The sequence below is a fragment of the Monomorium pharaonis genome, chromosome 9, assembly GCF_013373865.1.
Source record: "Monomorium pharaonis isolate MP-MQ-018 chromosome 9, ASM1337386v2, whole genome shotgun sequence".
In the NCBI taxonomy this organism is placed as follows: domain Eukaryota; kingdom Metazoa; phylum Arthropoda; class Insecta; order Hymenoptera; family Formicidae; genus Monomorium; species Monomorium pharaonis.
Genome location: NC_050475.1, coordinates 10,329,538 through 10,344,642, shown reverse-complemented (window position 1 = coordinate 10,344,642; position 15,105 = coordinate 10,329,538). Strand labels below are relative to the sequence as shown.

The window sequence follows — 15,105 nt, the reverse complement described above, 5'->3', positions numbered from 1 at the left end:
GCTCTCCGTCCCAGGCCGTGGCTTGGGGCAGTTATTGATGCGATGTTCCAAACAGCCGCATCGGAAACACGAGCCCTTCTCGTGCTTCTTGTCCTGTTTGCAGTCTCTGGACAAATGTCCGGCCGCTCCGCAATTGTAGCACCGGACGGACCTGTCCCGTATTGTAGAAGCCCCTGCATCACGCGACGATCCTGAGGGCGTCCCCAACGGTTGTTGCCCCCTTGAATGTCGCTCCGCATTGCCCTTCGATTCGCTGTCCAGTGACAATTTTCGAAAAGCGTTTAACAAATCCACTGCTGACGTGAAACGCATCATCCGTGCTTGGCCCCGCATACGAGCATCCGGTACTCCATCAATCAGACAATCGATCAGCTCCTCTTCGTCGATGGATGCCTTATTCGCGAGGACTATCTTTTCGTGATAGTACTCCGAAAACGCCTCTCCACTCCGCCATTTCCGTTTCTTAAAATCCCTTCGCAATGTTAATCTGCTAGGGCGGTTATCAAAAATGCGAGACATCTCATAAAGCAAGTCGGCAGCGCTCAACCGCAAATGCTCTGATTTTAAATGAAACCAGCTCAACGCCTTGCCCTTCAAACGCAGATTGATTAATACTTTAGTCAAATTCTCATCAAGTCGATATGTCGCGCGCAAGAGATCAACTTGTTGCCTCCAAATCTCAAAACTGTCACAATCACCACGGAATTCATTCAGCATGTCGCTAATGGTTCGGACGTTAAATCTTGCGCCAATGCGATCGTTCTCAACGCTAGGCGAGATACTTGCCTCCCGTCGGGCAAGACTCAATTCTCGCTCCAAAAGAGCTTTCTTGCGCCGCAATATTTCAACTTCTCTCGCCAGTAACTCCGGCGGAATCGCATGGCGATCCGAAGTCATCACGATTCTCCCGGTATGCGGTGCCATCTCCTGGCGCATCCTGCTTCGGCATGTTCACATCCAAATCCGACAACGGATTCTGTGTCGAACCGCCACTCATTAGATAATCAAATGCATCTCGCCAACCGTCCTCGCCAACAGACAATATTCTTGCCACCAATTCGGCCTTCGTTCCAGTCAAAGGTTGTCCAATCTGACGCGCGATTTCCTTCAAATTTACAACGGTCAACTCGCTCAAAATATCTCGAGATGACTGCGATATCCTTCACACGACAATAAGAGGCGCACAATATCACGAATCAAAAGTCACGATCCGCCGCGAGCACAAGTTACAGCCGGTTTACTTTTTCAAGTTTCAAACGACAATCAATTCGGCAGTCAATAATAATACAATTACTGTAGCAACAATTATGACATTCGCAAATCTTTGGATCACAAGACCGACACGAGATTTATAACGTGGACAATTTCAGATTCCACTTCTGATGTAGAGAAATTGTAGATAAAAAAGGATATAACTCAAATGAAATGGATAGATAAGTTCGATGATTGGAAAGAGCGGGCAAAGGAAAGAAAGTAAGAGGGCAATTCTCTCCCTTTTCACAGTCGTTATTATATTATAATTCTTAAGTGTACAGTGCTAAGTCAGGAAGGCTCAAATGTAAAAATATTTCTCGGTCGGTTGATCCGTAACGACTGCGGAGGATTCGACATCAACACGCAGCGCTCCCCAAATTCGCAAACCGAAGCATGACGAGCACATACGGTTCGATCCGTAGATCACGCAGTCAGAGCACGCAAAATAATATTGAATAAAATAAATGCCCACAGATTTAACATCATTGTTCATGTTTTATCAGAATTTACAATTTTAATAATGGCGGATCCAATATGGCGGTTAGAGAACTAAAAAATAAATAAATTTTTTCGTGATTATTAGCAATAAAAGTTTTGAAACTATAAGTTTTGTATGTTTTCTTATGTTTTGGATATCGCAAAATGGCGGATCCAAGATGGCGAATGGAAAATTATAAAATGTTAGAATTTCCAAATAAAAAAATATTGTATTCTATAAAAAAAATTTTTGAAGAAAGTATTCTTATCAATTTTTTATTGGATGCGTTGTTTTTAAAGAAATAAAATCATAAAGTTTTAAAATTATGATCACTATAACACTTATTCTTGAACTATCAAGCCAAAGAGAACTATTCTTTGTACGTTTCTACTATACACTATTCTAAGGGTTTCTGAGGTTGCTGATTCCAAATTTGGTGTTAACCGTTACTCATGAACGTTTTCCAACTCTCACGTGGCTTTGGTTTTTTTTTTTAATTTTAAAATTTTTGGTATTTTTTTAAATTTAGTATTTTTTAATATCCACATCCATTTTTAAATATATTTTTTAAAAATAACTATTGCTGAAATAAAACTTACAATAATATGGATTACATTACAATATTTCTGAATTCTAATCACACATGTTTCTGAGGAACATTTCTTCTTGAGAGTTTTAGTATAAACATCGTGCGATTTCGAACAATGTTTTTTATCATTGTCAAAGTAATGTTTCCCAATACTCATTGCAAACTTTTTTGATCTTACTTTTTTTTCTCCAAATCAGATACGTTGTATATTACTACTGAGTTAACAATCGCAGCTTGAATTAGTCTTATCTAAACTATTACCCACATCCATTTTTTTGAGCGTAGGCATAGCAGAACATTATTGCAGTGGCCATCGTGTACGTCGACTCTTCCCATAAATTTATTGTAAACATGAATGACGCGTGGTATTTCTATTTTCGACTGTTTTTCTGCGCTCTAACTCTTCGATGGTAACTGGGAATGTGGAAAACGGTAACGTGCAGAGAAGAGTGTTACGCTATTCTTCTTACTGCGCGCACTGTCGCAAGGTCGCGGTAAGACGGCTGAAGCGTTTCTTATCAAAAGTCTACTACACAAAGGTTCTAAAATGCCTCCAAAACGAAAAAGAAAATCTGCTCAAAATCACATGGATTATGAATTTGATACGTCTAATGATGATTATGTTGAAATTATTGAGATACCAAATCCAAATAATTCTGGAAACTCAGATGCAGAATTTGATAACGAATTACATGATAATGACGATGATGATTATTGCGATAACATAGATGATATTGTAACGTGCGCGCCGCGGAAATGAAAGACACTTTTGAACTTAAAAACCAAGCAGCTTTATTAACGCGTCCGACAAGGCTCGAGACCGAGATTAGACTCGTTGTTGACAAACGTTGCCAAGAGCGTGACAATTGACAACGCTCTCGGTAAAATCAATGTATCGATCGGCTTTGGAACAGCTGAGTCGCAGTCGCGGAGTATACCGGGCGACGCTCGTAACACTGCTCCCCCTCTTCAAGATTGTCGCCCCGACAATCCGGAGAGCAGTTTTCTTGTTACTCAAAGAAGGCCCCCTCGGCTTCCAGGACGATTTCCCTGTCCTCAATCGGACCACGTCCAACCGAGACGACCCTCTCAGCAAGGGCTACTCCAGGCCAGACTCCCACGCGGAATTTTCTGCGCCGGCTCCCTTTTCCGTCCCCGTGCTCCTCTCCTGCTGTGAAGCTTCCTCTTTGCCCGATCTTGTGTGCTTCTCGCTTCTTTTTTCGGGGTCAGGGGGGGAATTTACTTCCACGGACCCAACGCTCTAAGAGCTCCCTGCCCCCTGCCTCGGCATTTGCCCAATGTCCCACGGAAAAACCGTGGTCAAAAAACCGTGGGCGAGGCAGTCTTCTTAATAAAATTTTCCTCCTCATCTCGAGAAGCAGCCCTCATGCGTTCGCACCTCTCGGCAAAATTACTGAAAATAAAACAAAACAAGCAGAACAAGAACAAAAAAAAAACGAAAAGAACTTTTTTCCCTTTTTTTAAAAAAAACGATAGTTGCGTCCCAACGTACTCAGTCAAAAGAAAACAATCCCCTCGGGCTCGGATTTATGTCGTCTCCCCCCTTCTTTCTACGAAAGGAGCTAAACGATTAGCATGCACAATTTTATTTTTTGAACGAGGACATTTCTGTATACAATACAAAACCTCACTTATTTTCCTAATAACTTTCCATGGTCCTTCCCAAGGACTCTGCAACTTGGGTGCTCTTCCTGGAATCCACCGTGGGTTATAAAACCAAACTTGCTGTCCAGGCTCAAAGTTTTTTCGCCTTGCTCGTTAATCATACCAAAATTTGGCATTCTTTAAACTAATCGAAAGACGTTGTCGAGCGAAATGATGAATGGAATCTAGTCTCTGTCTTAACTTGGAAACAAAACCCGCACTATCCTTCTCCTCCTCCGTAGAAGGGGAAACTCCTCTAACCAGATCCAGAGGTAAACGAAGATCTTGTCCCAAATACATTTCAGCAGGAGACATTCCAATAGCTTCTTGTTTCGAAGAACGATAAGCTAAAAGATATAACGAAATCCAACGATCCCAATCCTTTTGATTTTCTGAAATAAACTTTGCCAAATAATTCAAGATTGAGCGATGTTGACGCTCGACTTGTCCGTCCGATTGAGGATGAAGAGGAGTTGTTCGTGACTTTCTTATTCCGAGAAGTAAAGTCATCTCCTTAAAAAGATGACATTCAAAATTCCTTCCTTGGTCTGTATGTAATTCCAAGGGAATTCCATGACGTGAAAACACCTGATCCACAAGCGATCTCGCGACAGTACTGGCCCTTTTATTCTTTAAAGGGACAGCCTCTGGCCATTTGGAGAAACAATCCACTACCACCAAAAAGTATTTATTCCCAGAAGAAGAAGTTGGTAAAGGACCAAGAATATCCACTTGTATCCTTTCAAAAGGAGCTCCCACATTATAGATTTCCATAGGAGATTTTCCTTTTCCTAGAGGTCCTTTTTTAGCAACATATTCTTTACAAGAAGCACACCAATTCTCTACATCTCTCTTGCTTGAGACCCAATAAAAACGTTTTCGAACTTTCTGTAGTGTCTTATTCACACCAAAATGTCCCCCTGAGGGAGAATCATGAGCTTCTTTTAAGATTTCATGTATTCTTTGACGAGGAACCACAATTTGAAAGATATTCCTTTGCAAATTCGGGGAAATCCACTTCTTATGAAGAACTCCATCGATCAGCAATAGAGTTTCCCAATAAGAGCAATAGATTTTCAAAGAAGGATCACCAGAAGCAATCTCCTGCCAATCTGGACGAGTTCCGGCCTCCTTGAAATGAATAATTTTAGAAACAACTGCATCTTGGAGTTGAGCTGCACGCCACTCTTGAAAATTCTCACTAGAAAAGACCAAACGTCCAAAAATTTCTTCCTTTGAAGATTCTTCATTAGATTCTACTTTTATGCAATACCGGCATAAAGTCTCCAGACATGGACGTCTAGAAAGTCCGTCGGCATTATTGTGAATCTTTCCTCTACGATAAAGGACATCAAAGTCATATTGTTGTAGACGTTCCATCCATCTTGCTAGTTGTCCTTCCAAATTCCGGAAAGACATCAACCAGCGAAGAGAAACATGATCTGTCCTTACCAAAAACTTCCGTCCGTAGAGATAATGATGGAAAAACTTCACTGAATCCACAACAGCGAGAAGCTCCCGCCGAGTTACACAATAATTCCGCTCTGCTTTATTAAAAATTCGGCTGAAATAAGCAATGACTTTTTCTTCTCCTTCCTGAAATTGAGAAAGTACCGCCCCAATGCCATGATTTGAGGCATCAGTGTCCAAAATAAATTGTCCTTCTCCCGAAGGAAAAGATAAAATCGGAGGACATGTTAAAACTCGTTTCAAATTCTCAAAAGCTACTTGACATTCAGAAGACCAAAGAAATTTACGATTTTCTTCCGTCAAATTATACAAAGGCTTTGCCACAATAGCAAAACCTTTAACAAATTTCCTATAATAAGAACAAAAACCAAGAAAGCTTCTAACCTGCTTTCGATTTTTGGGAAGTGGCCAATCTCTCACAGAAGAAATTTTCTCAGGGTCAGTTGCAACCCCCTCAGCAGAAATAACATGACCAAGATATTTAACTTCTTTCTTAAGAAAATTACATTTACTTGGATTTACTTTCAAATTAGCATTCTTTAAGCGACAAAAAACTTCTTTCAAATTGCATAACATTTCTTCAAAATTTTTCCCGAAAACAATTACATCGTCTAAATAAACAAAGCAAACCTTTGAGATTAAACCTTTTAATACTTTTTCCATTAATCGTTCGAATGTAGCAGGGGCGTTGCAAAGACCGAAAGGCATTACTGTGAACTGCCACAAACCGTTTCCAACCGAAAACGCAGTTTTTTCACGATCTTTAGGATCTAGGCTTACCTGCCAATATCCACTTTTTAAGTCAATAGTACAGAACCATAAATTCACCTTTAAACAGTCCAAAATATTGTTGATCCTTGGCAGTGGAAAAGAATCTTTAACAGTCACTGTATTTAATTTTCGGAAGTCAACACAAAACCTTATAGTTCCATCCTTTTTTTTCACCATAACCGCTGGAGAGACCCAAGGACTGTTTGACTCCTCAATCACTTTTTGGACTTTTATATTCAGCTGAGTCGCAGTCGCGGAGTATACCGGGCGACGCTCGTAACAATATCTTATCACAATACTCGTACAGAAAAGTTTCTAAGTCGTACACAGAAGAACAAAATAAATTAGAGAATGATTATACTTATGTCTGAGTAGACGGAGAAAAAGTGTATCGTAATGATGTTGAAAATTCTTTTTGTTACTGAATAACGCTCAGAAACAAAAAATTCGTGGTTCTAGGCATATTGAGCTATTTGAGCAATTTTTTTCAGATGACATGAAAAATTATGTTATAGAAACAACCCATAGATAATGATCTCACAAAAATAGAGCTAGATACTTTTATTGGAATAATTATCCTATCCTCATTCAACAAACGGAAATCTTAGCGAGACTACTGGTCATCTGACACTCTTCTATCTTGTGAAATAGTTCAATCTGCCATGTCACGAAATACTTTTAAAAAAATCAAGTCTAAATTAAAATACTCAAAATGTAAAGATCAAAATACGGATGATAAAGCATGGCGGATTCGAATTTTGTTGAATAAGTTTCGAAAGAATATTTAAAAGTTTGAGTATTTTGAAACCGCTTTGTCAGTTGATGAAATGATGGCCAAATCGTATGCCAGAACAACTCTAAAACAATTTATCCGAAATAAACCCATACGATTTGATTTGAAATTTTGGGGGCTCTGTACTCCTGATAGATATTTGTTAGATCTGGATTTATATTGCAGGAAGGATTCAAAAGTACATAAGATAAATAAATGTGCTCTTGGTTCGAAAGTTGTGATAAACTTATTAGATCCTTTTTTCAAAAAAATACCTACTATAGAACTTTCTAAGTTTCATCTTTATTTTGATAATTTCTTTACTAGTTTCGATTTTATTTTACACTTAAAAAAATTAGGTTTAAAGTCTACAGGTACCATAAGAGAAAATCGAGTCTGTGAAGAATGTAATCGATAAAAAATCTCCCAGAGGTACATATGCTGCAAAACATGACCAGAACAGTGGGATAAACTATATTAGTGTTATTGATTTCAAGAAAGCTTCTTAGCTACAGGAGTAACTCCCCAGTTACTATCAAAGAGATACAGTGCAAAAAAAAAAACAGTCGAAAACAGAAATACCTTTTCCACGCGCCTTTCATGTTTACAATAAATTTATGGGAGGAGTTGACGTACACGATGCTCATTGCAATAATGTTCTGCCATGCATACGTTCAAAAAAATGGACGTGGGTAGTTTGGATAAGACTAATTCAAGCTGCGATTGTTAACTCAGTAGTGATATACAACGCATCTGACTTAGATGAAAAAAGTAGGATTAAAAGAATTTGCAATGAGTATTGCGAGACATTACCTTGACAATGGCAAAAAACATTGTTCGAAATCGCACGATGTTTATACTAAAACTCACAAGAAGAAATGTTCCTCAGAAACATGTGTAATTAAGATGCAAAAATATTGTAACACATGTAGTTTATATTACTGTAAATCTTATTTTAGCAATAGTCATTAAAAAAACATACAAAATTTAAAAAACAAAAAAATACCCAAAATTTTTAAATGCAAAAAAAAAACAAAGACTTTTAACCGTTCACCTCCACGTGATAAGAATTGGAAAACGTTCATAAGTAACGGCTAATGGACGGAAGCTTCATCAAGTACATTACTTGAGAATACTAATTTGCGGGACTTCTTGTTTTATTGAGAATTCTGACCTTTTTATATTCCATCCATTATATTAAATCCACTATTATGAATTTTAAAAATCTGTCACTAAATTTGGAATCAGCAACCTTAGAAACCCTTAGAATAGTTTATAGTAGAAACGTACGAAGGATAGTTCTCTTTGGCCTGATAGTTTAAAAATAAGTGTTATAGTGATTATAATTTCAAAACTTTATGATTTTATTTTCTTAAAAACAACGCATCCAATAAGAAATTGATAAGAATACTTTCTTATCGGCCAGGGGGAAAGGGTTGTCATCTACGCCGGATTTTGAGCAAAGCCGAGAGAAACTATAGCGCCACGGAACTGGAATGCCTTGCGGTGGTCTGGCGGAACCGCCGAATACGCGATTATCTAGAGGGATACCGGTTTACTGTACTCACCGACCACCACAAGCGCTCAAATGGCTGCAGCAGCTGGAGTCCTTTACGGGCCGATGGCTCTTTTAACTGCAGTAATACGACTTTGAGATTCGGTACCGACGGGGAAGCCAAAACCATGTAGCGAACGCCTTCTCCCGGGAATCTCAGGTGAAGTCCATCATCCACCCGACCTGCCCTTGCGCGCACGAAGACCGAAGTTGCGGAACAGCCGGAGAAATTCCCGGACTGCGATCCGCCATGATCGACTGTACCGTCACCTGCTGCACAATCTTTCAACGAGACACCCTCCGAGGGCCAATGAAAGAAGTGCCTCCCGCGGGAGCGGTGATCGGAAGTGCTCAAATAATTGCATGATGAGCCTAGGGGCACTTAAAGGTGGCCGAAACCCTCGCCGGAGTGGCCGGGCTACACTACTGGACCGGGATGTTTCGGAAAATCGCACGATACGTATGACAATGCCCCACCTGCCAGGCAAGAGAACCACAAGGTTCTCCAACGAAAGCCAGTCGATTACTTAAACGCAAACCCGGTGAACGCACCTTGGTCGATTCGCTGCCCTGGTTTGCGCGCGGCCACACGTGGCTTTTAACGACCTAAGATCGTTTCAACAAGTGGGAACTGATTATTATCTATCACACCTTCCATGTTTTTGAGTTATTCTCCCAGATTAGTTATTATCGTCTCCACTTGAGGCGCTGATGCTAGTGCGAACAAGGCGAATACCGCAACAATTCAAAGAAAAGTTTAAAAAATTTTTTATATAATGGTTTTTTTTAGAGACGCGCGAGCGCGCGCGCACACACACACACACACACACACTTGACGCCTATCTTTATCTTTTTTTAAAATTGTTATAATCCTAAAATTAGAGTGCGGCACATACAACACACACGCGCGCGCGAGCGCACTCCCCCCCCTTCCCCCCTCTCTTTCTCTATGCGCGCGTGTGCGTGTGTGTGTGTGTATAGTTCATTTGCTTACATAACCACATGACTTACAAGGGAACCTCGCGAACCCGAAAATTCTGATTTTAATGAAACTTAGCATAAATGTAGAGGGAGTAAATACATGAATTTAGAAATTTTTAATTGGTGCTTATAAACGGTTTAAAAGGGTGAAACCACCCTTCAAAGTTGAAAAAATTTTTTTCAAAAAAACTAAAAAAAATTTTTTTTTTTTGAAAATATAAATAACATAATTAAATAGAGGTATTTATGCTGTAAAACTTTTGTATGAAACATTTTTTATATTTTGTTTAGTTTGCGAGATATATCGAGAAAACGCAAAAATGTCTCAACTTTAAAGGGTGGTTTCACCCCTTCAAGTCGTTTTTGAACCAAAATAGAAAATGTCTAAATTAATGTATTTACCTTCTCTACATTTATGCCAAGTTTCATTAAAATCAGAAAATTTTCCGTTTGGTCTTCTAAACGGTTTGAAGAAGTGAAACCACCCTTCGAAAGTTGAGATATTTTTACCTTTTCTGTATATATCTCGTAAACTAAACAAAAAAAAAAAATGTTTTATACAAAAGTTTTACAGCATACCTCCATTTAAATATGCTGTTTGTTTTTCGAAAAAAAAAAAAATTAATTAAAATAAATTTTTAATAAAATTGACTTTTATGTATATAGCATTTATAAAGTAATTATTCTATCTTATACTACGTTTTATTTATATTATCTATGTGTATATTATGTATGTTATACAGGGTGTCTGGTATTTTTTTATGGGATGTTTATGAGCAGGTAGAGCGCATGAAACTGAACAGAAAAGTCCTTACCGTTTTTCCATTTTCGCAATAGTTAACAAGTTAGTGACTTGTAAAATTTTCTGTATTAGCCCGGCCTACCGGCAAATGCAAGCGTGCTGAGCGCCCGGCCGCGGCGGCCGCCCCTCCCCAGCGCTTGAACCTTGAGATTGCTAGGCGCGCGGGGGGAGTTGTTACAACAAGCGACAATGGCTACGCACAAGCGTAACGCTAAATTCTCCCTTTGAGTTATGATAGTTTTTTACGTTTTTTAAATAAAATGTTTTAACGACAAAAAGTATGTGTGTACGTGTACATACATGTGTACAAAAAATATCAGTTTTAATGCTTAAAGAAGTGATTACTAAATTTATTTTTTTAATAAATAACAATTATTTTTAATAAAAAATATTTTTTGATGATAGTCTTAAACGTCGTAAACGGTCATTATAAATTTTAAAAGAAGCTGTTATCATGCATATGCTCGAAACAAAATTTATGCTTCTTCAAAAAACATTAGAAAATTTTATCGATTAAAATGGAAATGACAACCAAATAAAATGTTTGTTTCAACTTTATATTCTTAATTAAAAATTAAATAACTAGGATATTTATATTTTTAATAAAATTAATCCTTGTACATACATACGCGAGCTAAAGAATAATCATTTTGTGATAGGAAAGTGATTACGCCTTAGTTCCGCGATTTTATATCACTATTACTATTTACGCTGGTTACTATACACGTACACGTAAAAAAATATGATTCTAGTTTAAAAAAAATCAATTATTCACTTTTAATTTTATTTTTTTTAATAATTATTTTATCTTTAATGACTGAAAAGAGTATTCTCTTGATAATAAACATCACACTTTACATAAAACAAATAATGTTTAGCATTTTCGCGTATGTACACACACATACACACACACACACACACACACACACACACACACACACACAAATTACAAACCAATTCTTGAATTAAGGAATAATCATTTTCCTGTCACAAAGTGATTATTCTTTAGCTCGTGTATGTATGTATCCCCCCCCTCCAAACACACACACACACACACACACACACACATTACAAACTAAAATTTTCTTAAATTAAATAAATATTGTTTATAAGTTTTCAAACATTTAATAAATTCATATATTCGTAAATTTACACGAAGAAAATTTTATAGTAAAATTATGTATGATTTTATTATTTATGATAGTAACCACGAACTGTAAGAAGAAATTTCAGAGAATTATATCATATAAGTAGTGTAAATATTGTCGTAATTTGATGAAAAACATAATAAAAATTTTCATAATTCCTCCTTGGCCCGCGTTTACTATTTACCATAGTAATTTTTACCATAAAGTTTTTTCCGTGTATTATAAATCTATCACAAGGATTAATTTTATTAAAAATATAAATATCCTAGTTATTTAATTTTTAATTAAGAATATAAAGTTGAAACAAACATTTTATTTGCTTCTCATTTCCATTTTAATCGATAAAATTTTCTAATGTTTTTTGAAGGAGCATAAATTTTGTTTTGAGCATATGATAACAGCTTCTTTTAAAATTTATAATGACAGTTTACGACGTTTAAGACTATCATGAAAAAAATATTTTTTATTAAAAATAATCGTTATTTATTAAAAAATAAATTTAGTAATCACTTCTTTAAGCATTAGATCTGATATTTTTTGTACACATGTATGTACACGTACACACATACTTTTTGTCGTTAGAAAATTTTATTTTCATTAAAAAAGATAAGGAACTATCATAATTCAAAGGGAGAATTTAGCGTTACGCGTCGCTTGTGCGTAGTCATTGTTGTTTGTTGTAACAACTCCTTCCGCGCGCCTAGCAATCTCAAGGCTAGGGAGGGGCGGCCGCCGCGGCCGGGCGCTCAGCGCGCTTGCATTTGCCGGTAGGCCGGGCTAATACAGAAAATTTTACAAGTCACTAACTTGTTAACTATTGCGAAAATGGAAAAATGTTAAGGACTTTTCTGTTCAGTTTCATGCGCTTTACCTGCTCATAAAAATCCCATAAAAAAATACCAGACGCCCTGTATATTATCTATGTTATAATACTATACATTTATATTATCTGCATCCCTGTGTGTATTAGTTTTTATCTAACAGTTGCGCAATATTAGAGTAGTCACGTTGCTTTCATACAGTGTTCATTCTGTTTATGTCACATATTTCACATTCAAGTTTTATATTTGTCATGTCACGGTATGCATCATATATGAAATGAAAATCACGTATTAGTAAAAGTTTGGTATCTTTATTAATGGTGTTACGCGTCATTTTCACATCAGTATCAAGTCTAACCTGTGCTTGATCAGTACATTAGTATCACATCTAACGTGTGCTTGATTTTTCTTTGTTAGATTGTTTTTAATTAAGCGAAGCATAATGTTACACATAAATGTTGCGAATGTTCTTAATATGTTAATTATTTTATTTCAAATTACACATATTCCACCAAGGCCTATAAATGAAAGAGAAATACAATTATGTGATGTGATAAAGGATATTATAACAAATGCAGTGAATGACTTATCATTTGATGTACACACTGATTTTGCTTTAAAATTTCAAAATTATTGGGCACTGGATTTACCTGACATAGAATATGTAACAAATAAAGTGGAAGAATTTTTAGAAAATGATAATGTTGATTATGAACCTGATAATGAATATAATTGTAGCTGTCGAATATTAGAAAAGTGGAAAAAGAGGCCGACACTCTCTTTTAGAAATGCAACGTCGCTTCAGAAAGGTGAAGTCCCTATCACAATTATTATTTTTTAAAAATTCTTCCTCATCATCTGTTACATATTTTATGTCAGGTAAATTCACTTCCCAATAATTTAAAAATTCTAAAGCAGTATCAGTGTGTACATCAAATGATAAGTCATTCACTGTTGTAATATCGTTTGTTATAATATCCTTTATCACATCACGTAATTGTATTTCTCTTTCATTTATAGGTGGAATATGTATAATTTGAAATAAAATAATTAACATATTAAGGACATTTGCAACATTTATGTGTTACATTATGCTTCGCTTAATTAAAAACAATCTAACAGAAAAATCAAGCACACGTTAGATATGATACTGATGTACTAATCAAGCACACATCAGACTTGATACTGATGTGAAAATGACGCGTAACATCATTAATAAAGATACCAAACTTTTATTAATACGTGATTTCCATTTCATATATGATACATACCGTGACATGACGGATATAAAATTTGAATATGAAATATGTGACGTAGACAGAATAAACACTGTGTGAAAGCAACGTGACTACTCTATAGTAATATTGCGCAACTGTTAGATAAAAACTAATACATACAGGGATGCAGATAATATAAATGTATAGTATTATAACATAAATAATATATAACATACATAATATACACATAGATGATATAAATAAAACGTAGTATAAGATAGTATAATTACTTTATAAATGCTATATATATAAAAGTCAATTTTATTAAAAATTTATTTTGATTAAAAAAAATTTCTTTTATCAAATATAAACAGCGTAGTTAAATGGAGGTATTTATTCTGTAAAACTTTTGTATAAAACATATTTTTATATTTTGTTTAGTTTACGAGATATATCGAGAAAACGCAAAAATGTCTCAACTTTGAAGGGTGGTTTCACCCCTTCAAACCGTTTATAAGCACCAACTAAAAATTTCTAAATTCATGTATTAACTCCCTCTACATGCCTCTTTATGCCAAGTTTCATTAAAATCAGAATTTTCGGGTTCGCGAAGTTCCCTTGTTAGAAAACAATGTTTTTAAGTTTAAATGTGTTTGAATTATTCAAATTTTGTAATATTATTTTTATTTGCGACTTTAATATAACAATATAATTAGTTGTAAACAAATAAAAATATTACTAGTTTTTCATTCTTCTTACCAAATTCTTCTTTTTGGCAAAAAAAATAAAAATAATAATTAACAAATAAGTGATGTATATAGTATTAAAAATATATAAAAGGAATACATACTAGTTGATAAAAATACTGTTGTTGCTTCTTGTTGAAAATTGGAGGTAGACTAGGACTTCTATGTTTAACTTGTGAAGTCTCCACTTGATTTTGAAGATTAATTAAACGTCCATCGTTGTTATCAAGACATTTGGGGTTGTTGGTGCTACTTCCGAAATTTTCCGTCGTCAGACTCTTTAGACTGACGGTACTTCCATAATGTCCAGCCGTAAGGAAGTGCTGCACGAAAGGCCTATCCCTTATTTCACCCAAGGACAATTTGGCCTCGTTCGAGTATGTGCTACATTAAAAATTTTGTATGTTATGTATTATCAAAATGGAGAACTTTAATATCTTTTATGCTAATAAGTTAATAATTAGGGATGTGCCGGATAGTAAAATTACTGAATACCGCATATCGGATATCTGATAATAATATAAGACTGGATAACGGATACCTTAATTATTAAGCCTGATATCTTAATTTCCGGCCAGATACCAGATATTTGCTGAATATCCGGTAATAATTTAAAAAAATACAATACATAAGTGACAAAACTTTTATAAGTAGATTTATTTTCTGATTTATAATATTATTTGTAATATTTTTTTACATTACTTTGCTAATTTTACATTTAGTAATCATAGTTTTAATATTAATAAATATTTTATAATAAATAACATTTTATAATAAATAATAACATATTTTGTAATAAATAACAACATTTCAGCATTTTACAGTAATAATCTGTT

The 15,105-nt window shown here is 35.6% G+C and overlaps 1 protein-coding gene across 1 annotated transcript in view; it reads right to left on the bottom strand.

Moving 5' to 3' along the window:
• LOC105833193 (histone-lysine N-methyltransferase, H3 lysine-79 specific) overlaps nt 1-15,105 on the bottom strand; it is a 224,232-nt gene that overhangs the window by 134,267 nt on the left and 74,860 nt on the right. The window contains exon 4 of the mRNA XM_036291685.1: nt 14,374-14,653. Coding sequence (XP_036147578.1) covers nt 14,374-14,653 — 280 coding nt within the window. The remainder of the gene's footprint in view (nt 1-14,373; nt 14,654-15,105) is intronic.